Genomic DNA, 26,728 nt, shown 5'->3' with positions numbered 1-26,728 from the left:
CAGTGCTTCTCATGAGAGCCAAATCAACCTCAGAAAGTCTCCTAACCTGCTTCTAGGAAAGCCAAAGGTAGTTTGGTATGGAGCAGTTCCTGAGCAGCATTGATGGGAAGTAAGAAAATTGCACTGGCTTCTGGTCCAGACAAGGAACATGTTGATCAAAAGGCTATATGTAATTAATGCTTCTGAGGATACCCATTGTTTTTGATTGACATTTTTTTTTTTTGCTACATGAAATTTATCATTTCTATCTGGTCTCCTTGAGTTACTGGAAGGGCTGTGTTCCTCGGCTGCTCATGTAGCAAAAGCGAACCTTTGTGATCAGTTGGGAATTAAGAAATCTTTTTTTTTTCTTTTCGAGACAGGGTTTCTCTATGTAGCCTTGACTATCCTGAACTCACTTTGTAGACCAGGCTGGCCTCGAACTCACAGCAATCTGCCTGCCTCTGCCTCCTGAGTGCTGGGATTAAAGGCGTGTGCCACCACCGCCCGGCCGAATTAAGAACTCTTAACTGACCCTGCATCTTGGTCACTCTGTTCGAATGGTCCTATGCTCATATCTGTGGTTCTTAGGTCCAGACAGAAAGTGTCTCCTGATGTGGTCCCTACTGCAAGAAGATGGGTGGGTCTTCAGTGGAGCTGGGCCACCAGCTCTGTGGCAGAAGAACATCTCTCACCCCGTGCAGCTTCGGTATCTTTAATCCCCTGTAGAAGGGACTGTCAGCACTGTCCCTGTGTCCTGCAAGTTGTCATTACACTATGGGACCTTGATTAACCCAGGCACTGGAGGGCTGCACTCCTGAGGAGGGAAGCATCATCCATAGGAAGAAAGGAAGGACTATCATTCCTTAAGCAGGAGCAGTGGGGAGGGGCACTGGAAGAATTCTGTCCAATCAAGACAGCAGCCATTTTTCTGGCAGCTTTTCTTATAGTTTGTTGTTAGACAAATAGTCGGTGATGTTCCCATCGACACCAACCATTAAATGTTCAGAGTTTGAAAGCCTATAAAATAATTTGAGCTATAGCAGGCTAAGGAAATATATTAATGAGAATCTCTGTGAGAGGAGTTCGGAAACTTACATATCCATTGCCCAGGTATAGAGAGGATCCATCACGTTGTCAGTTCTTGGTTTTCCCCTGTGCAGAGTGCTCCCCTGAGAACAGAAGATAGGGTTGATCTGTGCACTCAGAGATATGAAGTATGAAAATAAAGTTTTCCCACTTTTCTTTTTTTTTTTTCAAGACAAGTTACACTTTTCTGCAAGACTGTCATTAAAGCCACAGTTAACCTGTTGGAGTCGCCTGGAAATTATTTACTAAGATTTATGTATGAGCTTTCTTTGGCCATCATTTATTTTCACCCTGAAGGAGCCTTGCTGACTATCTCCCTGGAGGGGAGAGCGTGGACCAGGGGACAAAACAGCAGAGATGCTGGGTGGTTCATTAATGACCCTCCTGTTACACGAGGTGGTTTTTCCTATGTAAACCCAAACTGTATATTTAAAGTGACATTTTATCAAAGAGGTATTTTGGGGTCCTTCTGCTTAAATTATCCAATGGTAAGTTATGGGAAATAGTTTATAAGACAACAGGAATGCTTTTATGACATTCAGAGAAGCATATTGTAGGTGATAGCCTTCAAATTTTCAGTGATATTACGTGATTGAGTGTAAAGGTAAAAGGATCAATGAGAGTGGTGGGAAGATGAAAGTTTCCGAGCAGCTTCTTTTAATGTGTTGCTGAGTTTATGACTAGTGTGTTTTATCTGACCTCCATCCTTCAGGGAGTATCAAGTATTAGCGTTCTCTCTCTCTCTCTCTTTCCTTCGTTTTTTGTTTGTTTTGTCTTGTTTTTCAAGAAGGGTTTCTCTGTGTAGCCTTGGCTGTCCTTGACTCGCTTTGGAGACCAGGTTGGCCTCAAACTCAGAGAGACCCACTGGCCTTTGCCTCCAGAGTGCTATGCCACCATGCCTGGCTCAGCACCATCTCTTTATATAGGAGCAGTATGTGTAAGATTCTCCAGCTGTTAGGATACATGTCATCATTTTACTCTAGCTTTGATCTACCAGCTGTCTTCTGGTGACAACATATATGTCACCAGCTACTTTCTCAGGTGTCACAGTAGTAAGTGTCAGAGGGCTACAAGACAGACTTGGGAGTCTTCCCAATTGTACTTCTTAGGTCCTGTGCTGGGAGAGTTGTGAGCATAGGGTGATGACACTTGCAGCCCCCCTAGCACCTTCTCCTTGCACCTGTTCAGTTTGCCAGAGGCATATCACTTACCTGAAGCCCACAACTACAAAGCAGAAGAATAGGAAATAAAAATATATGCTTTTATAAAAAAATTAACCCCTTTTATCTAACAGAAATTAGATAAAACACATTACGCAAGAATTCATTACATTTCTTAATATTTGACATTAAGTTCTGACCAATCAGAAATGGACAATGTGAGAAAAACTCAACAACGTCATGATTTGTAGAGCAGTTATTATAATAATGTCTGCATATAATGATTTGACTGATAAATGTCCCTCAGAGGCTCAAGTATTTGAACACTTGCTCTCCACTTGGTGGCACTGTTTCAGAAGGTTATGGCGATGGAGGTGGAGTCTTATGGGGCAAATATATCACTGGCTGTGGGCTTTGAGGGTCTTTAGCCTTGCCATAGTTTCTCTTCTCTGTCTTTTTTTTTATTTCTGGGCACAAAAACTGAGTAAGCTTCCGGCCTGTGGCCATGCCATCCATGCCTGCTCCACCATAAGGACTTTCTCCCTCTGGAACCATAAGCTAAAATAAACCCTTTCTCCTTTACTTTGATTTTACTCCTGGTGTTTCATCACAACAACAAAAAATAACTAACATGCTGTGACAAAGCCAAAGAACTCAGTAGCATACCTAGGAGGTAAGGAGCAGTTGGAAGGCAATAGGATACCAAAGGCCAGCCATGGTTGCATTAAGCTTGTGCTTCATATGTAATTAAAATTTTTTTATATCATCTATTTTTTCTATTTTATATCATACACAATGTGGTCCAATGCTTTCTTTAAATTTCTTCTACCTTTCCTTGTGTGCTAAAAGTGAAGGGAAATGTGTGGTCTCTGAGTTGTAGTCTGAGAATCCCATTTAACCAATCATGTTGGACATATATTCTGCGCTTAGACACAGTGGTACTTAACTTGGCTGTATTTCCTACAAAAGCCAAGCACGTTGTTCTGAAAATGCAGGTTTGTTACACAGCAGCACACTCTTTCTTTTCTATGAAGACAAGTTCCACCTCTAAACATATATGAACTACATTTTCAGCAGCAGACTGCTTGATAACGAGCATATCTAATGGGACCAGGGATATGGGTGGATGGGCAGGTGACCCAGACAGAGGAAGAAGATTTAGGGCTAAGAAACTGTTAACACTGGGGTGGGGGAATGACAACAAACAATCAAACAAACAAAAATATAAAACAAAACCCCCTTTAATCAGGGTCCCTAAAGCATCTAGAAACTGAAATAATTTTGCATGCACTGGAATTTTTCTTGAAAGTATGAGGCTTTAGAGGTTTTTGTTTTGTTTTGTTTTTCTTGGAAACATCTGTCTTTTGGCTCCTACCCTAACACAACTCATGTTGAGATAAAAAGCCTGAGATCTTATAGCGAAACAATGACATTTGTGCTGCTGAAGCTCCAGTTTCATTGCACTCTCACTTGAGCATGTTAATTAACACTGTATGCCTTAGACCTTGAAGTAAGTAATGTAAGCTGCAGCAATCCTGTTCTGGTTTGTGAGTGGCCTAAGGTCTCCTTTCTCAGATGACTTTCTTTCTCATTTAAATATTTTGAGATGACTAGATGGGTGACAGTAGAAAAGTCGAGCTAAACTTGTGAAATTGTATTAAACCCAGTCACTTCAGGTTCTATTCTAGTTATATTTGAAGAAAGATTTCAATGTTGGTCCTGAGGCAAATGCAAAATAATTTTTAAAAATTGAAACCTCTTATAAGTGGCGTGAATGATTTTTGTAAAGAGGTATTTGAGTAAGCTTGAAAGGCAATGAGAAGACATTTGATTGGGGACATTGAAGAGCCCACCAAGTCCTAATAACAATAGATTTTAATCATAAACTTGGACCATTTGCAAGTCATTATACTTCTTAATTCTAGGCTATTAAAGTCTTTTCAGAATCATCAATTTCAGTCTCATCCAGGCATTTCCCAATACTAATCAGCGGGATTGACCTTTCAGGTAATTTTTAAAAAGCAGTGTGGTTCCCAAATCCAACTGGGAAGAAAAAAAGTACCAGAGCCTACTTCTTAGTATTCTCGAGATAATATTCCTGCTTTAAACCTGGATCCTGACAACTCCTGCAGGAAGAAAAGGGAAACTTGTAAGGTCATCTTTCCACCACAGCCAACTTCAGTTATTGCTGCAGTTACATCTGAGTGTGCAAGATAAAATCTGTTGTTCAGGTTGCAAAACAGAACTCAAGGGGTTTCATTGGCAGGAGGTTGAGGGGGGAGGTTGGGAGGTGGGGAAGTGGGGAGGTGGGGAGTTGGGGAAATGTTCTTTTGAGAAACCCATAATCCTAGTGAGAGGTGTCATTTTCTTAGAAATGGATGGAAGAGAACCTCAGATGGTGTTTATTATTGCCTGCTCCTTGCAGATATCACTAAGAGTTCCTGAACAATGCTTCATCCACAGCTCCAAAGCCTAGGAAAAGAGTTTTGTTTGAATCCTAAAGGAGATCAGGACAGCACGTGGAACCATTGTGATGTTTTTTGGCTGGATACAGACAGAATCTTGAGAGTCATGCTTGAGGTTCCTCGTCTGTGTACTAAAGCACGCTTCAGTTGCTTATTCAGTTCCCTACTCCTTTCATTTACTCAGAATAACAACTGGGCTACATAGTCGTAGCTGGTGAGTAGCCAGGAAACTCCTAGGCATGGATTCACACTACTCTATGGATGAGCTTTGTTGTTATTCCTCATTAGATGAGGTTACTCCTGAGAGAGAAAACAGAGTGGACACAACAGAAAATATGCACCAAAGAATATGGGATGCAAAAACAACAAAACAAGAAAACAACAACAACAACAACAACAAACCCTAAACAGATCTCTCTCTTTAAAATGGTGGCCTGCAGAAGGTGCTCCACCACATAACAAGGACATATGCTCAACCATGTTCATAGCAGCCTTATTTATAATGGCCAGAACCTGGAAACAATGTAAATGTCCTTCAGTTAAAGAATGGATAAAGAAACTGTGGTACATTTACACTATGGAATACTACTCAGCTATTAAAAACAAGGAAATACTAAAATTTGTGGGCAAATGAGTGGAACTAGTAATGATGATACTAAGTGAGTTAACCCAGACTCAGAAAGACTCACATGGTGTATACTCACTTATAATTGGACACTAGCCCAACAGGGATATCCCTTGAAAGTCTTCACTTACCAGGAGATTGGAATAGATGTGGGGACCTCCTATTCGGACTCTAAGTGAGAGAAGTATGGGAGAATGGGGAAATAAAAAGACCCAGAGGGTCCTAGAAACCTACAAAAAGAACATCATGATGGGAAGATCTGAACCCAGGGGTCTCTGCTCAAAATACTGAACCAACCAAGGACAATACATGCAGTAAAGATTGAAGCCCTACTCAGATCTAGACAAGGGACAGTGCATTCTCCACAGTTGTGTGGAGAGTGGGGACTGACTCTGACATGAACTCTGGTGCTCCCTATTTGACCACTTCCCCTTGGTGGGGAGGCCTGGTGGCACTCAGAGAAAGAAAAGGAAGGCTACCATATGGTGGGGGAGGAGGTCCCCTTCTGTCACAGACCTAGGGGAGGGTAATAGGGTGTAAGAAGGAGGGAGGGAGGAATGGGAGGAGACAAGCAAGAGGATAACATTTGAGATGTAATATGAATAGATGAATAAAAACAGAAAAAATAGCAGGCTGAGAATATTACTCAAAGAGATAGTACTTGCTTAGCATGGCTCTGGGCTCCATCTCCAGGAAGGAGAGAGAGAGGGAGGAAGGGAGGAAGGAAGGGAGGAAGGGAAAGAGGGTGGGAGGGAGGGAGGGGGAGGGAGAGAGAAGAGGAGAGGAGAGAGGATTAAAGCATCTCTGTGCTGTGTTGTGGACTCTGGCTCTTCCAGACCTGTGCTTTTTCTATGATACTTTATTCTGCGTTGAGTATCCCTCATGACATTGAAACAACATTAATCTTCTGATATCTTGCTTTCGGTTTGGGACACTATTAGTCTTGTGTTTTACACTTTATAAACTACTAAAAATGTTTATCACCTACCTCTTCACTCTAGCACTCATTGGACATAACACATACATCCCAGAACCATTTTTAAGTAAAGTTTGGGAGACTTAACATGGTGGGTATATCATGTAACTTGATATTTAAGTTAGAGCCAAATGGATTACTTTGTAAAACTTAGAAGTTGTTTTTAATTTCTCCATTTGGTGATATCAGATGCTTTGGACACTGGGAAAATTACCATGTTTTTAAAGCAAACTTGCATCTTATTTATTGTTGATCTTGATGCAGATACATCTCAAACAAATCACATCTGCATTTTGCAAGAACTTCATCTTCAAATTCAGTAAAATATAGAAACATAGATAGGGAATTATAAGTACAAATGTAGATTTTTATCAATAGGAAAACTTATTTTATGTATCTTGGGAAGGTTAGTTAAAATTATGTGGGATAATATATACCATTATTTACATTTTGCTTGACAAATCATGACTCCAAATGGCCACACACACACACACACACACACACACACACACACACACACATACACACACACACATCCCTTGTCCAAAATGAGACAAAATATTAGCAATAACTTTTAGACTTCACCATCTTTCTACCATTTCCTAAGAACAGGAAGTGTCCAGTCACCACTCATTCATCAGAACACATCTATCTATGCATTTACCGAAAGCGACTCCAATCATGAAGGCCCAAGACTCCAATTTATGAAAATGTCACTTTAAGAATCATTTCCTCCTCGTAGCAGAGATTTGCATGTCTTGAGACCTACAGCTGAACTTCTTCTCAAAAAGTTCTGCTTGGCCTTGGCTTTCCTGAAACTGAACCCCATGTTGTAGTTGGCTTTCCACCTAGCCACTTGCCTTTTATCCGAGGGGAAACTTACCAGACTCGTGAGAGAGCGTTTTAACCGTGAGCAGCTTCACACTGTCTTTATCAGCCTGAGGCCTGTTTGATAGAGAAACACCTAAGTTAGCACCATAGTCATGCACGGTGTGTCTGCAAATGGAAGCAGATGTAGCAGAGACTGAGGCAGCGGTGCAGGCAAAGTTGTTTTTCCAAGATTCGATGGCAAACTCACTACAAACACGTATATCACGTGCAGTACTTTCCAGTACTTTCTGAAGACAGGTGGAAGGTCCCATCACTGTCCCAGTGGTGACCTATCAGTTTGGTGACATAACACTGGATGAATGGAGATGAATGTCACCAGGTCTAAGTTGCCTGTATTTCCAGTTGCTGATGGATGAGGTAGAAGACACAGAAACATCTGTGAACTTTCTGATCATAGTGAGGTCCAGGGACACTCATATTTTTACTAGATCTCAAGATTTTGGTGTCAGAGCCAACTCTTTTAAAGGCAGTTTCCCAGAATGCTGTTCCAAAACATAGCTCCTTTCCTTAGATTCTCGAGGTCCTCTATTTGTAAGTAAGATGTGTAGGTAACCAAGAGCTATTATTTCTATAATGGTTACAATCTAATAAAAAATTTAAAAAATGCACTACTATGCTAGGTATGTATTCAGACCAATGAAAATGTAATGGCTTTTTTTGTTTTTCAGCATAAGCATAGTGCAATCCTGGCTATTCAACCCCTTGCTTGCAATAGCTGCCTGTTTTGCTACCACCCTCTATGCTTGCTTTGACAGTCAAAGTAGAGCTGTTCAGGCAAGCTACTCAGAGGCAGCTGGAAGGAGGACCACTATTTTCCTTAGCTGTGGTGACCACGTTGAGCATCTCATCAGAAAACTATCTTAAAATGCTGGGTGTATTTTAGATATTTTGCTTTGTTATATTCATCGTTCACCCCTTCACTTCATCTTTTGTTCATCTTTTTGTTGTTGTTTCTGTCTCACACTTTATCCAGACCTAAACATTTCAAAGAAAAAAATGCATAAAGCATAATGATGAGTTTGGACATTTTCTCTACGTAAATGACAGGCTTGAGGGGTCTGGGGTGGGGTGGGTTATGCGGCCCGACTTACTGGTCGTTTCCGTTTTCCGGAGTGCCTGGAAGAGAAGATGGTGTTAGTAAGCCTGTGATCTGAGCTGCTTTCTTTTTCAATTTCACTTGTTACCAACAGGCGTTCCCTCAGGCATAGCTACCACTCACTCTGACATGGGGTGGTCCTTGTTAGATAAAGGACATGGAACTTAGTTCTGGTTCAAGTTTTACCATATTGTAGCCCATTACCTTGAGAATGTACCATCTAGGGTTGTCTACCACAAATACACTAGGAACGTCCTAATCTTGGGTATCTCTGAGTTGACTTTTTCAACAAGAGAATAGATGTTTATATTTTCCTTTACACACTGCTCTTTCCTGGGAGACAAATCATTGTGTTTGTGGTGAGTGAGGATGGATGTAGCCTTTCTGTTGGCCTCTCAAGAACGACCTTCAAGTGCCATGGAGGTAGCTAACCTTCCCAAGCATCTGGTAGAAACCCCTTGGGTTCACTGTGAAAATGGTTCATACTGAAAGAACATGGCCTTCATGGATCAGATGCATGCTGTTTAACCATTTTGATTTACTCCAGACTCCATTCCATTTGTCTCCTGTGTCGGTTTCTCTTCCCAGCTAATCTAGCTCATCCTTGGGACAGGCCTCTTGAGCGCATCTCTTCTGCCTTTGAGAGTTATTATTTTTTTTTATAAAGATCTTGGATAACATTAACATGTGTGCTGCTTCTATTTCTGTTGCCCAACTCAAGACATCCAACTAGAACTCTAATTACCCAAGATTGACCCATTGTACCCCATACAGCTCATTAATGATGTCTAACCATGTTTTATTCCCACCCACATGGTCCAGCAGTATTTTTTATTACCATAAACATCAAATGCAATATCACCTGTGATGGTTGTAGCCTCCCTTCAGAGGGAGCTGATAAATATTTGAATGCCTATTTTAGCACTTTTCCCTAGAGTGTGGTAACTGTGGGTTAATTAGCAGATAGGTGCCTTCCAACAAACTTTCTGCAGACATACCATGCTCGTGTTAAAGCTCAATTTACAGTCAACACATTATTCAGATAAGCTTAATTTCCAATTTCTGATTCATGTTGTCTTCCAGAGAGCAGAGTGGGCTTATTAATTTTCTGAATGTAATGAAGTCTCCTCCACATACTTAAAGAGTGATTAACTGCAGGTGTTTAATGGTGCTAATTTAATGATAACAATGCTTGAAATTCTGTGTGGAAACAAAGCTAGCAGTAACCAAATAGATTTGGCTGATTACATAAGTTCCACGCTTGGTTTTTAGAACACGATACACATCCAGACTATCTGTAGACTGATAGAGATTTATTCCTTTAGAGTCAGCTTTAATAGAAAGCATTGCTTTTAACCTCATGCATTTTCAAAGTTTCCCAGCTAAACAGTTCCTTTGCAGTTCATGGTGTTTTTATAAGTGGATTTAACATATTAGTTTTTCTCCATTTTGTAGACTCAACACCCACAGGCTTCAACTATGATGGCTGTATTCCCATATAAATAGGATTGGCATATTAAAAACAGGGAGGTGAGAGAAAGCTGGTTTATGCAAGTACTATTTCCTTTTTTGGAAACTGGATAAGAAAGTATCTTTCTGACATTATGAGGTTCATCCATTCATTTCTATAGGAAAGCACACTGTCTTTTGTTTGTTTCCTATTTCCCACCCAGAGCTTGAATGAATGCCACTGTTTTGGTCTGCTAACTTCTCCCTTTGCTGTCATGCTCTGCACTGACTGTCCACTGCAGACTAAACCACATTCATTAGTGTCCTGTGGGTAAGAAAGCAACGGTGTAGTTTATAAGCTGTATAAAAATAAGTGCCTTTTACCTTCTTAATAGCTTAAGAGGCTTAGGTAGAATTTTTTAGTGAAGTTTTTAGGATGAAAATAAAGGGAAGATCCATTTTACTGGCCATTTTAAAATAGAATAAAGTCTACTGCTATATAGCTGGCATAATGCAAGGTGAACTGTATGTGGTTCATGACAGGATAATTCTTGCTGGGCTTACAAGGCAATGCAGGCACAGAAAAAAGTAAAAAAATTATCACACCATGAAACTATCATCCAATTTTGTAAAAAATGATAATTAAAGATAAGATGTGTTCTGCTTAAAGAAGTGATATGTTATCAAAAGGTACAATAGATTATTGTTGGTTGACTCCTATAGGGTAAGCTGTGTGTTCTAGAAGCCAACTGGTAAGCAGGCTTGATGTTCCAGGAAAATGGCAAGTGTGGATAAATGTATGAAGACCTGACTTTCATAGCAAGTCCAGGGACAGAGGTCTGGAATGGGCAGATGAGTCTGAGGTAGTTGGCAGAGGGTGGGGCTGAGCCAAGCAAGCACAGGGAGCTATAGCCAAAGCGGTCAAGTCAAAAGACAGGATCACCCATGGAATAGGAAACATCTAAATAAAGAATACAGGAATATAGATAAGCTAAAGAGTCTTGTTTAGAACAATTTATTAACATTGGCTCATTAGCTGAGACAAATACACTGTTCTAAGCTAAGACAGTTAAGACGACAAATGATTGTTGTTGATGATTATCAATGCTAAATGAGGAAATTTATTATTTTATAAATTATCTAAGTTAAAATATTACTTTAATCTACTCTAAACTAGAAAGTTTATCTAAAGAAAGAATAAATCATATTAACACCTCCACAGAAGATACCTATATTGGAAAAAAGTTGAGCCTCCAAGGAGAGAAATAGGTCCCAGAGTATGATTCTTGAGATTGTGGGCTTCTAAACTGAATTTCCATATACCCCTTCCTCTTCTCAGCCCCAGACCTCACATCCTGTTGCACACCATCTTTGGAGCAGACACGTATGACTGTATTCACAGTTGAGGCTATTTCATTAGCAAGAATCCATCTATATTTAATCTTATCATGCCTTTGAATAGAATACAGAGAACTTCTCTCTTCCTCCTGTTCTTTGTGGCTTGGTGACATGGTATCTTAAACCAAAATGAAACAAAAGGCTGTTCCTTACCTGGGTCTCTCTTCCAGCACATTCGATACAAACCCACCAGAGTAAACACCAAGAGGGTCATAACAATCAGCGCAATAACCACGGGCAGAATAATGCCTGAAAAGTGGAAGGAACATCATCAGCTGGAGCGGGGCCCATTCCACACAAGCAGACCGCACTGGATGAAACACATGTGCTTTCTTCTTTAAACAATATTCTATCAAAACACTAGTATATCTCAAGCAATAATTAATGTGATTTGTGGGTTGGCTCCGCCTGTCATTTCTGACATATCCACTTGATGTCACTCTTGTAGCCTTTCTTAAACTTCCCAGCCTCAAAGAGATGGCTCACCATCTTCCTCGAGGCTGGAGGAGTAAGGAAAGAGTAGGCTAGAGACAACAGTTCTCTAGATTAGAGTTGACATTACACTCTTTCACTATGTTCTTTTGTATTTCATAATGAAAATACTTGGGGGAAAAAAAGATGCAGGTCCCTGAGTGGTTCTGGTCCTAAGGCTGAAACTTTTAGGTATCCTTCAACTTGTTGACTTAAAGTTGAAAATGTGTAAAAGAGCATAAGGAGATTCGATGAATAGCATTTTAGAATGTCTAACAACATAGCTCAAAAAACCATTAGCTATGCGCGTATGTGCATGTGGTTTATGGGTGTGCTGTTTTTGCGAAAGCTTTTTAGAGAGAGGTTTTCCTTTTCCCCCATCTACTTGTATCTATGCTTCTTACTTATTTATTCAGAGGCAATAACATTTCAGATCATCAATAGGGTAGTTTCCACCTCCTTATCAGGAATCAATGTTTCAACACAGTTTAAAATAGATTTTGAGTGATGTTAGTACTTCCTCAAAATGAAAGTGCCATTAATCAGTGGGTCAGCTCTTCCTGTGATAGCTTATTTAATGAAATGATTTTTTTACTGAAGCCAAAGATAATCATTTGTAATTCCAGCTTCACATACATTCGTCTTATTGTTAATTACTAAGGAAACTATTGAATGTTATTTATTCAGACTTAGCACACCTATATGGTTTTATAGTGCCTATATATGTTTAATGTAAAATAAAATTAGCTGCAATCAATATGATAGAATTCCACCAGTGTAAAAAATTGTTTTTATAATTTAATTGCTCTAAGAATATTTAATTGACAAATGAAGACGAATATGTTGAAGGCATATGGCATGATGGTTTGGGTAAAATTTATTAGTGAGGAGATTCTGCCTTAGCTGAGTACAGATCCATCAAGCTATTGTTTATCTTTTCTGATAATTGTTTTTCACTGGTACAGTAGTGAAAAAGAAAAGCTAAAAGGTAAAAAAAAAAAAAAAAAAAAAAAAAAAAAAAAAAAAAGAAAGAAAAAGAAAGAAAAAAGGAGAGAAAATGGATTACACATGCTGAGCAAAGTTGAGAAAAGGATATTCATAATCCCGACCCTTCATTGTTCTCAGTTACATATTCAGCATGCCTAATCTCACCAATGGGGATGCATATGTTACTTACTGGAATAAGAGGGGGTGGTTGATGGAGTGGCTGTAATCTTCCCATCATCAGTGCCTGTTATTTTGAGAAAGAAAACAAATACAGTGCCTTTGATAAATATGTTAATAGACCTAACCCTCCCGCTTTTCCTATTTAGGAAAATATCCATGATTTATAGTTATGATGTTGCAAGTGCAAAATTTCCCTTCACCCTGCAAGAATATGTTTCAAAAATCAAGATGGATAGTGTTTATTTTATAAAGAGCAGTAAGTAGAGTAAGTTTCCATTCAGATGCACAAACATCCTACCTTGAGGCTGTGAGATGATTTTTGCAGTTGTTTGTGATGCTGAGGGTGACACAGTGGCTTTTGGCAAGGTATCTGGCAGTTGAGTCGTAACTATAGGAAAAATCACAAACCCGGACTCAGTTTAGGCATTGAATCTTCATTTTGGACTTCTTTCTAGAATTAAATAGTCTTCATTTTTAAAAGTCTGAGAAAACACTTTATTTCTGTATAAGAAAATATATAAAATAGTCATGCTGAACTTTACTTCACAAATTTCCCCAGGAATGATGACTGGCTTTGGCATCAGATGAGCTGCGTATCACTGTTGTGCTACCCAGAGGAGAACTGGCCAGAAAATCTAAGCACGTCTCATATCCTAGTCCACAGTGCATAGAGCCCGAAGCATGAGGTTCTTGCAAGATGTAAATCTCTGATAAACACTAACCACATTTAGGGTATTTTTTAATTTTGGGAAATGGTGTTTTGTCCATCACTCATGCTTAAAATAGATATAAATGCAGAAAGCTTGAGATTTTATATTTCCCAGTGGCTGAAGATAAAAAAAATCACTATGAAGGCTCTGATGAAAAGTGGGGGAAAACCAATGGAGACTCCTTGATTCCCCCAGAAGGCTCTACAATTTTTATGAACATCTTCCCTAAAACAATGGTTGCTTGATTGTGTCTCTTCCATTGGCCATGATCTTTTTTCCTACAAGGAAAATGCTCTTTTTATATTCAATCAGAAGACTAAGCATATCATTGTTAAGAATAAAAATTATTAAAAATTTAAATATAAGACAATATAGCTTAATATATATGTAACATAATACAAAACATCTCATTAAATGAAAGAAAATACAAACACTGGATGCTTTGTAATCATCATACTTCTTGTGAAATGGAAGTAAAATTGTAATTTGGAATTTTTGAAAGTGAATTCTTTGCCTCTTGTGGCACAAAGTTCTCATTTGTATCGTAGCTTCTGGCTCCTCTCCCCATGAAACTCCCAGAATGCCAAAGTCCTAACTCTCACGAAACCGCCCACCAGCTCCTGCCTCAGCCAGTGTGCACTAAAGCAAGGCTGACCGCTTCCTTACACTGAGACATTCACTCTGCTTAAGACTCCTTAGGAGTGGTGAGGCCATGCGTAATTGCTCCCGAGAGATTGATGTTTCTAGGGCTGCCATGGCTCTTTTCTCCTTTGCCACCCACGGCGTAGCACACGCTGCGTGCTCTGTGGGGGAGGAATCATGTTGAGAGTCTACACTATGCTTGCCAGGCAAGAGGATCTGTGGGAGGGAGCTAGATACATGCCCATAAGAACAAAGAGAAATGTCAGGCTAGTGCACAAAGCAGGCAAAAGGAAAAAAAAAAAAAAGAGGGGGAGGGGGAATATTAAGTGAGAGAGTGGGAGCTAGCTGAAAGCTCCACGCCGTTAGTTGTGCTTTCCTGTGTGAAAGGCCATATAGGGTCCAATAGTCTTTTAGGGGTTTAGGTAGAGGACAAGATGGCTCACTTGATGGTCAGTGGTCTTGGGATTTACCAACAGCTGCTTCTCAAGACTCCGTACCCCTCTCATTACCTCCTCATGTTCAGGCCAAGGGCTGATTTAAGACATATGGTTCCCGATTCAAACAGCACCCCACCAAACTTTCCAAGCAAAAATGAGCCAATTGTCTGGGGCTGAGGTGACAGCTGTGACCCAGGAGAAGACTGTCGTGATTACCCTTCTTTAGTGAGTGGTCCGTGCTATGAAACAGAAACTTCCAAGTTTCTATTCTTGTTTTTCTTGTAACTGGCATTCTTAAAGAATCTTTTCTGAGTTCAACATGCTCACACGGATTTACCTCTAACGGGCGTAATACTATTTGGTGTCTATATTTCTGTTATTTTTCTAATTAAAAATACATTTTGGCTTGCAACTTGAGAAAACCTGTCTTTAGCACGATCATATTGCTGACATTATGGTACTCAGGTGAACCCACAATTGTGAGCGTAGTGATATTCTCTCTGTGTATTCTGATGATCTTCGTTCATTGTGCTCAAGATGTGCTACCCTTGCTTTCTGCCAAAGCTGCACTGTCTAGGAGAATAATTGGACCTAGTACAGTTATTTTAAGTTATATAACATTATGTAATATATATGCCACATGATATTGTTATAATGTCTGATTATGACTTTTAGAAAGGTGAACTGTCCAACTAAAAGCAGTTTGTTTAATTTCCTCAAAAATTCCAAGTATAGCCATGTGATATTGATTTTTTCATCTGTATTAGCAAAATGAGAAAGATGGAAGGCCACCGTCCTCTACAGATGCAGAAGGTCAAGCAGCACTCAGCCTTACCACCTTCCCCATCCCGAGGGGCTCTTTGAAATCCCTGCTCCTCCACAATTGAACATTAATTCAGAACAAAAAGTCAGGTGTCCACACATGGGAACTTTTGGGGATTGCCATTGTAGGCTTTAACTGTTATCTACAATGTACTACTTTTGGATATCGGGACCAGATTTTGTACAAATGTATGTGAACACATTGTGCTCCTTTGAGAGGACACATTGATCAATAAACACAGCCAGAACTGGGCAGAGATATTTGTAAGTTCCCTCTCCAGGACCTGCTCTTCTTACCTCTATCACAGACCACAGGCATACCTTGGATGTTCCTAGCTTCAGCTTTTTAAATCCAACACCTTCTAACATTTAGCTGTCTTGTATTGTTTTCTACTACACTGTGCTTTCAAGCTCACATATGCATGCAGATAAATGTACACCTACCTGATCTTATTTTTGGCATATTTCTGATTCATTATCTTAGAAGAGAAAATGGACTTACCTGACATTTGTGTTGTATTGATTGAACTCTGGTTCTCAGCTTTCAGGGAAAAAAAAAAACCACTAAAATTAAATGTTGCATATATTGTCTGGTTTTACAGTTGTTTCAGAGGTATGTTTTATAGACATCAACTTCTTTTGATTTCATTTGTTCCCCCCACCCCCACCCCAGATAGTAGAATCATGGAGCTTTGTGATTGCAGAAAGTCTCAGAGCAAGAATCAAGTAACTTTTCGATCTCTCCCCATTTTCTTAATTTTTAAGCGATAGTTTCATCATGGCATTTTCCCGGGTACAAATCACTGTACTTGTAACTTCCTCTTATAAGGACCAAATGTCTTAGGTTTTGTGTACTATAAAGTGTCTGTTGCAACTTTTCAGTCCTCCTTTGCAGTATGAACTCAGTCATACACAATGCTAAAGAAAGGGCATAAACTATATTTAGAGAAATACACAGGGGGTTGTGTTTTGCTTCTCTAGCTTACTAGATCTCCATCCAGGTAATTTTGAACTACAAGTTCTTTGATTCCTGCATGGAGGGGCTCTCCGGTGCTATTGTTCTAGAATCGCCTTTGTTTTATTCCTGTATATTTTGAAGACCTAGGTTAAAAGTTTATTCGAAGCTCCAATCTGTTCCAACACCTGCTAGGCCCCAAGAGGTCCTAGGGAAATCTCTTAAAATTAACCTTGACTCACCAGCACCTCCCGCTCTTTATTGTGGCTGCCCAGACTTCCTAGGACATCAAGAACTCTACCTCATTCCCCAGGTCTCCAACCTATCAGCTCCCTCTTTAACACTGCCTCACCTTGTACCTGGTGTCGATAGATCAAAGGTTTAAAGATGTGGGGTTCGCCCAGACATGAGCTTCTCTTTTCTTCCCTGTGCCTCTGGGCTCTCTCAAGCCACTTTACTAAGCTGTCTCTGCACACCCTCACACCATCTTCTCACCTCACTTGTTTTCCTCCACTTTAATTTCATTAATACCATACCTTGAAGAATTGCTTATTGTCTGATGGATTGTACCTCCCTGAGAACAGATTTCCTGTCTTATACAGGGCAGCGATTCCTAGGATATGCCATAGTATGTCTCTAGTAAATGGAAAAGATGACAAATTTTAAATTTGGTGTTTATAGGAGATAGTATTCCTGTTTTGTAGATCTGCAAATATTAGCTGAGAGAAATCAAATTGCTCCCTTTTTAAAAATAAATTTTTACTTATTTACTTATTTATTTATTATGCATGTATACAGTGCCCTCCCTGCATGTGTGCCTGCAGGCCACAAGAGGATACCAGATCTCATTACAGATGGTTGTAAACGACCATGTGGTTGCTGGGAATTGAACTCAGGACCTCTGGAAGAGCAGCCAGTGCCATTAACCTCTTAGCCATCTCTCCAGCCCTCAATTGCTTTCTTAAAGGTGGAACCACAATGACAATTCAGGGCTTTGCTTCCAAGCCCCTCTACTGACATGAAAATAGACAGTTTTCCTCCTCTTAAACAGTCTAAGTATAAGGCTTATATAATTAATTCCTGCTTTTGATAATTAATTAAAATACTTTTGAAAGTGGCATAATGCTGCATTTGGAAGATGCAGTTAAAATATTTATTAGCAGCTAGGATTAGAATACAAAGAAAATCAAAACTCTTTGTTCCTTTTATTAATATCAGGTCACAACCTTTCTCACTGTAGATTTGCTTAAGAATGGAAAACTTTAAACTTGCATCAGACAAACCTTCAGACTCTCCTTTATTTGAATTTCTTTTAGCTTCCAAAATACATAATACTGTTATGTGAATGTGAAATAGATGCGGTATGTAACTGTGTGTGGAACTTTGCTGGGATGCAAAGAAACATCAATTCATCTCATTGTATTGAGTAGCCTGAGGTCAAGGCCCATAATTATATCTGTACATGGAGGAATAAAATGTTGAGGAGAAAATTTTACAGATTTCAAGTATTTATCCAAGAATAGAATAGGGCTAGATATAATGGCAGAAGCCTATCTAATTACAGCACTTGGAAAGCTGAGGCAGGAGGATCACAAGTTTGAGATTAGTCTGAGCTCCATAGTGAGACGGTGTCTCAACCAATCAGGAATTGGGGTATAGTTTGGTGAAAAGTGCTTGCCTAGCATGCTCAGTGCCTAGATCTGATCTCAAGCCCTTTCAGGAAAAACAAAACAAAACAAAACAAATAAGAATGTGTGGCCTTTTCTTGAAATGGAAGAAATAGTTTGAAGACAACAAACTGTTTTAAAATGAACATAACATTGAAACCTAGGCAGAGTTTAGGGAATATGAAAATCTCAGTAAAAATAAGTGCTCGGGCATATGGCTAAATGTGAGTATCTCTGGTTTTTATTTATATCTGTAAGGACACATATGTGCTGTCAGAAGGCCACACTCAGATCTGTAGAGGAAATGAGGGAAGTCAAATCTCAAATGCATATGGGATGCTTTTGCTAATATTCTCACAGTTGGATGATCAGTCAAAGATAGAACTGTTGAAGTCTGTTGTTGAGTTTGATTCTGTAGTACGAAACTGTAGTCTTAAAAACTGCAAATATATTTCCAAAACTGAGCTTAAACATTATCATTCAAATCAGAAAGCTTTACCAGCAATACAGCAAGTAACTTTGCATATTTCATAGAAGAGATTGCCTTTCCAGATAACAAACTATAGTGGCACAGAAAATGTGATACTAAATGCAGGAGAAAGAATATGTAGAGCTATTTTTATATATGGTTGTATATTTCTACTGTAAAATCAATTATGACCAATTTGGATTGTATTACTCTGTCATCTGACAATAAGTCAGTGGACATGGATATGAGATTGTTTTTGGTTTGTCCAAACTACGGCATGTGCCTAAGACTATTACTCTTCAGAGTCTTCCTGTTTGTACCTGTAGCAAATGATACCAAATAGCTAGCCAGTTAAGGAAGAATGTTATGCTTAAATCCTCAAGTGAGCGACACAGTTCATAAAGCAACATTGACACTGGATTGGCAATCAGATAAATTAATGCTTTCTGAATTGTGGGACAATAGCATTGCATGAGATGGGTTCTACATAATGGTTTGAAGGGAACGATTGATAAGGTTGTTATTTACTTTTAGTTTAATGTTCATGGGGATACTATAAGGATGCAGTGTGTGTGTGTGTGTGTGTGTGTGTGTGTGTGTGTGTGTGTGTGTATGTGTATGTATGCACATGTGTTCCAGTGTGTGACAGTGTGCTTGACCATGTATGTGCCTTTGGAGTACAGAGGCTGATGCTGGGTGTCTTGTCAATTGCTCTTGACTTTAGTTTTGAGATAGAGTTTTTCATTGGTTGACCTGGAGCCCACTGATGGCTAAAATGACTATGCAGTAAGTTCAGTGAGTCACCTGTCTTTGCCTCCCTGTCCTGGATTAGAGGTGTAGACAACAATGCCTGGATTTTTAGGGTGTGCTGGGGATCTATTCGCAAGTCCTCAGACTTACCCGGCAAGTTTGTACTTAAATTCTTTTTATTAAAAGGCATTTTGAATTGAGAATCGTCACTCAAAACCAGTAACCCAACTTTCTCCTGGCATGATCAGAGCCACCACTGCTTGTTTGAAGACAGGTGTGGTGCCTTGAAGCACAAAGACCTGGGTGTAGCCCATTCTCAGGGTCAGGTGGTAGCACCTCTAAAATGTCTACTCAGTTATTGTGAAATTAATTCTTTTTTGTATAAAAGTAAACTTCATAATAAATCATAAATAATTATAGGATAAGAAAATTTATTTGGTAATCTATTTATTGTATATAAACATTATCATTATAAAGTAGAAATGCATGAGAGTTATAGTATATAAATGATTTATATTTAATATATTGCATGTATAATTAATATAGAATACATAACATACAATCACATATTAATTATATATAACAGTTATATGTGATAAACAGATCACCAAATACATTTTCTTATCACATACAATTTATTTGCAATTTACCACCAATACATAATCTTGCTCCCAATTTCTTTCCTCAGCTATGTCAGACTTCACTCAGGGGAGAAGGAATAATTATCTTCCTTTCTTGCTAATTTCTGGCCAAAATCTTTCCAATCTGGTTTTAAACATTGAATCCACTTCTCCTACCACAATTCACTTGATACCGTGACATGACATTGTGATCTAGACTTTAGAACCTTTGCTCAGTTACAATAAAGATACCTCACAATGTGTCGTAATGTTTTTTAAATGAAATCACATTTATTTAATTAAATATTTATAGAATATATAGTTTATTTTAATATATCATGTCTCTCACTTTGTTAATGAAATTTTTTTATTAATTTCAGGTATTTTATTTTCACTTTGCCTTTAATTTTTTACTAGTATATGTTAATGATACAAAACAATGGATTTATTAGTTTCACATACATGTATACAGTATGCTTCTATAATGTTCACCGTCTTTTCACCCTCTCTTGTTCTTTTCCCCACCCTAGCCTCACTGGTGCCTGCCCTCTTCCTAAACAGTCTGACTTCCACTTTCATTTCCCTTTTTAAAAATCTAGTTTCTGAGTATGTAGATTTTTTCTTATTTCATTAAATATTTTTAAAGTTTGTACATATACATTTATATTATTACACATATATGCAATAAACTGCCTACAGCAAGAAGAATAATGAAACAATCAGGAATTATATAAATGTTACATTCTTAGTGCTTTGGCTGTTTGTATTTGGCAGCCTTGAAGAAAACATCTTTCCTATCTTGGTGCATCTAAAATTCGGAAGGTAAATCAATATCTATCATGTCTTGTCATAATGTTTTAAATAATTTTCAACTGTGTGTTCAGCTGTATTCTAAGCCAGACATGTGACCCACCAGCCATGTGTTGGGCTCGCCTAACACCACTTCCCTTTCTGTCCGCCACATCTTCCTCTTTCCTGTCCTCAGAAACTAACAAAATGTACATGTAAGTTTTCCACTGCTGTGACAAATTGCCTAAGAGAAATCAACCTGAAGGAAAACAGGCATGTCTGGCTCACTGTTTCAGAGGCCCCAGTCCACAGTTATTTGACTGGTTGCTTTGGGCTGTGGTGAGGCAGTATGCCATGGTGGGGCATAATGGAGAAAGCAGACAATGGCCATTTCGTCAAAGGCACTGTACATGTAATACACTGCCACAAGGTCAGAGCACTCACAAATCGATCACCACCAGAAGTCCAGCCTTTGCTCACTGCTATGTGAGGACCAGACTTTCAAGATAAGAGTCTGGGGGACAAATATGAGATCCAAGCCACAACGTCACAGAGAATGAAAAAAAGGGTCAACAAGAATGTCATATTTTCTACTCCATGGTCCAAAACTGGAGACTTGGGGTGAGAAGGTTAATAGGTTACACATGACACTTGTGCAGTCTGGTGCTGGCCTACAGGAGTCATTGTTATTAGCATCTCTTTTGAACCAGATGTCAGTGCCCAGGAAAATAGAACTACATAGCGACAATGAATGTGTGACAACAAAGCTAGGTGTATAGAGGGCCAATACAGGTTTCTGGCCTGAGGTGGGTTTGGGTGACAGCTCTCCAAAAGTTTTATGAATATGGACTTATTTGAAGAAAGGGACCCATGAAAGTATAATTTAGTTAAGATATTGAGATGGGATGCTTGTAGATTAGGATAGGCTTTAGATCACATGACAAATGTTTTGATAAAAGTGAAAGCTAGCCTGGATAGGAGAGCATGCGGAGAAACTGGCATGCAGACACACGGGCAAGAGGTGGGATGTATACAGAGTATATTAATATACTAAAAGCAAATATGTGTAAGAACAGCCGGCTGTCACCAGAAAGGAAGAGGGAACCCTTCTTGGCCTCTAGTCTGATCCCTAATGAAAACTGGATATAGATTTTTCTGACTCTAGAATTGTGAGGGAATAAATTCTGTGATGTCCTTTTCCTTTTTTTTTTTTAACTAAGAAATTTTTATTACTGCCACATGAACATATCAGTATAAAATAGACATACAAATCATCATTTAGTGTTAATAAATAAAAAAAGAAAGTGGTTTTAAGTATTCCTCTGGTATACACATAATTGTGCCATTTATAAACTATGAAAGTATATTTATACTATTGAGATGGATGTGCCTGTTTATTTTTACATGAAGAATTGTCTTTAGTACTACAGGACAAAGGGCATCTTCCACAGTCTTCAGTTGACTGATGCTTTGGTTTGGTGATTATTAATGTCAAGTCTGCCATTGTATATAAGTATGTAGTACAAAATGGCAGAATTACATAACAGGGCAACTTCTGAAATTGCTTAAAGTCTATCCTAATCTTCAGCCAAAATTCATTTAACAATTTTTAAGAATTAACTCAAGCCAGTAACTCAAAGAGAAATAAAAAACCCTAACACAATACAACATACAAAGATATAGTAATTTGATTTTTTTATGTTAAAAAATGTTGGAAGAAAATACCAAGTCTTTTTTCCATAGACTATTATGATTCTGCAAGAACTTTGTATGCACAGTATAAACACTGTCACAATAGTCCCTAGAAAACTAAGTGTGTGTCTAACGCAGTGGCTATCATCCTGTAGGTCTCAATCCCTTTGGGGGTTAAATGGCCTTTTCATAGGGGTCTCCCAAGACCATCAAAACCACAGATATTCACATTATGATTTGTAATAGTAACAAAATTACAGTTATGAAGTAACAATGAGAACGATTTCATGTCTGGGGTCACCACATCATGAGGAACTGTATTAAAGGGTCGCAGCATTAGGAAGGTTGAGAGCCACTGTTCCTATGGTTCATCATATCCAAGGCTCTATGATGGAATTACAAACTATTTCATGAGACTAAGAACAAAAGCTTTTTTTTTTCAGTGAGATATTCATACTAGAAATGCTTCTAACGTTCATGTTCTTAGTTCCAGTGAACTATTTTGAAATTTCTTCACAGTACCTTGGATACGGTGAACCATTGGAACAGTGGCTCTCAACCTCTTGGTTTAGAAATTCTCCACCTTCATTCAAGTAACTCAGGGACCACAGACACAGTTCGCACACAGGTGTGAGCCATGAAGGATGGTTTTACTCTTCACAGCAACCTACCGGAAACACTGGCATTTGTTTAGACTCATTACATGGCTTCCGGCTCACTAGCTAGTAGTGTATTTTCATTTGTATAATATAGCACATTTCGTGATATCATGTACCTGTTAAAACTTCTCTGAATATAAAATCAATGTTAATTTTTCAAAGTCGGGATATCCATTCATTCATATTTCTGGTTTCTATATCAAGAGATTTAATTTTTGTAGATAGTTTTGGAGTTAATTTTGTTTTACTGAAATGCTTTACATTTTTCATCAAGCTTCTTCAGAACTAAGTGTTCTCAATTTCAACACTACAAATAACAAACTGACTTTCCCCCTCTACCACACACTTTCTGTTTTCAAATAGAATGCCTAAAGAAATATTTCAAGTTTCAGATTTTAGTTCACACACACACACACACACACACACACACACACACACACACACACACACACACATCATTCTTTGGTTGAGGAATGATCATCTAAAATCCAGACAAGTATAAATGTAAAGCATTTCACATTTTATGAGACTATCCAAGAACACTTGCAGATTAGGAAATCTTTGCCTTACTGAAGAGATACGCACACTTTGCCTGGGTATTTAGGCAGAGCCTAGGATTCGCATGTATCATGGAGCTTTTCAGAGCTTCTTGTCTAAGCAATCTGTCATCAAAGATGTCAGCATTGAGACCTCTTCATAAAGTGCTGGTGAAAAGATCGGTGTGGTGCAGCAGTCTGGACTGAAATCACCCTATCTAAGCCTAGTAAATACTAATTATAAAACCATTTTCATCTGGTGTTAACACAACTTTCTGCAATTTTGAGGTATCTTTCCCCATTTTTAAGCTATCAGTCTGTTTATACTTAAAGATTTTTTTAAAAAGTCTGCATGTAGTTTGGGCACATCTTGGTTCAATATAAAAGACTTACATTTATAAGAAAGATGTTCAAGCCATTTTGTTTCATGTGATATCATTTCTGCCAATTATTGTACTTGATTTAAACTGAAGAGTCGGACATTTGTATTTAATTTCCTGTCTACTTTTTCTCCTCTTTATTACTTCTTTTGGATTGAACATTTAATAAAAATTATTTTCAAAATTATATGCATGTGTGTGAGTCTGTACATGGGTATGTGCAGATGTGTGCAGGTGCTGCAGGACGCCAGAGGAGGCAACCAGATACCCCTGAAGCTGGAATTCAAGTTCTGTGCTGACTGATATGCATGCTGGGGTGGAGGTGAAGTTGGGTCCTTGGACTCAGGACTTAGCCACTGATCTCCAGCTCCAGATTGGGCTTTCTTTTGCAATTCCAATTTCTCTGTTAATTGGTCTTACAACAGTATAGTTACCTCTCCCGTGTTTTTGATTTACATATCTTTATTATTGTTCCACATATTGTCTAAGTGTATTTGATGCTCAGATGCACTTGTTATGCTTTAATCATCTCTATTGAAGAGATTAAGATGAGGTAAAGCGCTTTTTGTATTTACTCACGAGTTTGTAGCTCCCAGTGTCCCTTTCCTTTATTTAGATCTAAATTTCCGTGGGGTGATATTTCTCTCTTGCTCATAATGAAATTCCTCAGCCCTGCACGTCTATAAAAGTCTCCACAGAACACTAGGGTGACAGTTTTTCCTCCAGGAGGGAAGATGTTCCTCATTGTTTTCCAGCAGGCATTGTTCCTGAAGGAGTTTGGCTGTCATTTTTCCATGTTCTTTTTACTTAATGTGTCATTTTTTTTCAACAGCTTATTTCAAGATTTTTTCTTTATCATTGGTGTGGCTTTTTTTCCTTTTCTTTCTATTTTTTTTGTTCATCATGGTTCTTCAGTCTACTGGTCTGTTGTTTTTAATCATATTGGGGAAATCTTTTTCTGTTCACACTTCTCACTCGTTGAAGAGTTCAATTATATACATTTGGGTCACTGGGGCCCAGAAAAATATTGTTTGTTTCATAGGCGTTCTTTGTAATGTTTATCTTCTTTATTTCTCTCTAGTTTATAATGTCATGTCATGTTCAAAACCACAGCATTATATTTTGTTGGTTTACTTTATTGTTTTATTTTAATTCATTAGTTCCCCACTTGTTTTTATGACTTTCTACCTTCTATTTTCTTTTTTGCACCCCAACTTCTTAAGATTGGTTGCCTAGACAATCAATTCCTAACCTTTCTTTTCCCCCATGCATTTTGGAGTTATAGGTTTCACTACAGTGCTGGCTTAAATGCAATATTGGATAATTTTTAATAAGTTGTATAAAATGTTGACTTTTTTTTAGTCCAAGCTATGAATATATTAAAGTGAAGACCCTTGTCCATATGAAAATCATTTGCTTTCTGTAGTTGAGCTCAGTGTTCCTTGTATGTCCACAAGACTAATTTTTTAAGGCAGTGTTTATGGGCTTGAGTACCACACTTCAACACTGCTTCAATCACAAATTAATTATAAAAACATGCAAATAAAAATAAATCATTCAGTGAAATTAAATGAATCCAAAGTCTAAATATCTCAGTGAACAGTTGAGAACACTTTACACTTTCTTTATTAAGTTTATTCCTATATATTTTGTTATTTTGGCCATACTAAAAATTATTTTGTTTTCTTAGTTTCCTCTAGATGTCATTAGTTATCAGTGCAAAAAACCATAACTGATCTTGCTTGCTGATTTTGTAGCCTATATATCTGCTAAACTCATTTACTAAACCTACCTTTTGTTTCAGTTTGTGTGTGTGTGGGGGGGGGGGCAAGGAGCTGTTTAGGATTATTTAATACACAGATACCACCCTCTCAATTAGGATCTGGTTTTCCTTTTCTTTCTAATTTGTACATATTTCAGTTCTTTCCTTGTCTGCTTGCCTTCTTGAGTATCTTGTTGAAGTAACGAGGCTGGGGATCCTTACTTAATTCCAGACTTTAGACTGAAAGCTTAACACTTTTCTCTGCTAAGTATGAGTCAGCAGTAGCAGCAGGCATCTTTTTTTCCCCCTAAATCTAGTATCTTGGTGGAATTTTCCTTTATTACTATTTATTGAGTGTTTCTTTCAAGAAAAAAGTGATGGATTTTGTGACATCTTTTTGCATTCATATTTTATTTATATTTTGCCTTGTATTTCAGCAAGCTGTTTATGACTTTTGTTCCATGAATCAGGCCCACGCAGAGCCACAATTTACAGAAATATGGGACATGAGACTTTCACCTCCAAACTAATGAACAACTCAAATGAATTGATAAACCTTTAGAGTGATGTGTGGTCCTAGTTTGCTTTTCTGTTGCTGCCATAAAACACCGACTCAAACTAACTTTGGGGATAAATTGGATTTTCCAGGTATAGTCCATCACTGATGGAGACATGGCAAGAGCTGAAGGCTCTGTGTACTTGGGCAGAAGTCGACATGACCTCAGTGGCCAACTGACATCACTGAGGCTCTAACTCCAATCATTTCCCAAAACAGTGCCTGCTGGTCACCAAGCATCTGCAGATTAGGCCTCCTGACACTGAGCAAAATACCCCTTCCATTAATAAAGGCTCTAGGAAAGCCCAGGAGTAACAGACGCTCTTAAGCACCATGCCATCCAATGATACTGACATATGTATGAGCTGTAGAAAGGTTAAGTCACAGATTCACCACTTGCTTTGTGACGACAATTCCTAAACTCCAGGCTCAGTTTTCAATCATGTATTCTATTAATTTTTTAAACAATGATGGCGTATTGTAAGATCAGTCCCCAGAATTGATTCTTGCTGTCTA

The 26,728-nt window shown here is 38.5% G+C and overlaps 1 protein-coding gene across 6 annotated transcripts in view; it reads right to left on the bottom strand.

Moving 5' to 3' along the window:
- EMCN (endomucin) overlaps nucleotides 1–26,728 on the bottom strand; it is an 86,981-nt gene that overhangs the window by 4,488 nt on the left and 55,765 nt on the right. For 4 of the 6 annotated variants that reach the window (XM_084756254.1, XM_084756253.1, XM_084756256.1 and 1 more), the window contains 7 exons: nucleotides 15,880–15,918; nucleotides 13,065–13,154; nucleotides 12,777–12,830; nucleotides 11,282–11,377; nucleotides 8,277–8,301; nucleotides 7,178–7,239; nucleotides 1,078–1,151 (listed from right to left, as the gene is read on the bottom strand). In XM_084756254.1, coding sequence (XP_084612380.1) covers nucleotides 1,117–1,151; nucleotides 7,178–7,239; nucleotides 8,277–8,301; nucleotides 11,282–11,377; nucleotides 12,777–12,830; nucleotides 13,065–13,154; nucleotides 15,880–15,918 — 401 coding nt within the window. In that variant the 3' untranslated portion in view covers nucleotides 1,078–1,116. The remainder of the gene's footprint in view (nucleotides 1–1,077; nucleotides 1,152–7,177; nucleotides 7,240–8,276; nucleotides 8,302–11,281; nucleotides 11,378–12,776; nucleotides 12,831–13,064; nucleotides 13,155–15,879; nucleotides 15,919–26,728) is intronic. The other 2 variants (XM_084756255.1, XM_084756252.1) reach the window with 1 other exon arrangement.

Source organism: Acomys minous (genome assembly GCF_964271855.1).
Source record: "Acomys minous genome assembly, chromosome: 14".
Lineage (NCBI taxonomy): Eukaryota > Metazoa > Chordata > Mammalia > Rodentia > Muridae > Acomys > Acomys minous.
The sequence above is the reverse complement of the archived record's forward strand: the minus strand, read 5'-3'. Positions and strand labels throughout refer to the sequence as shown.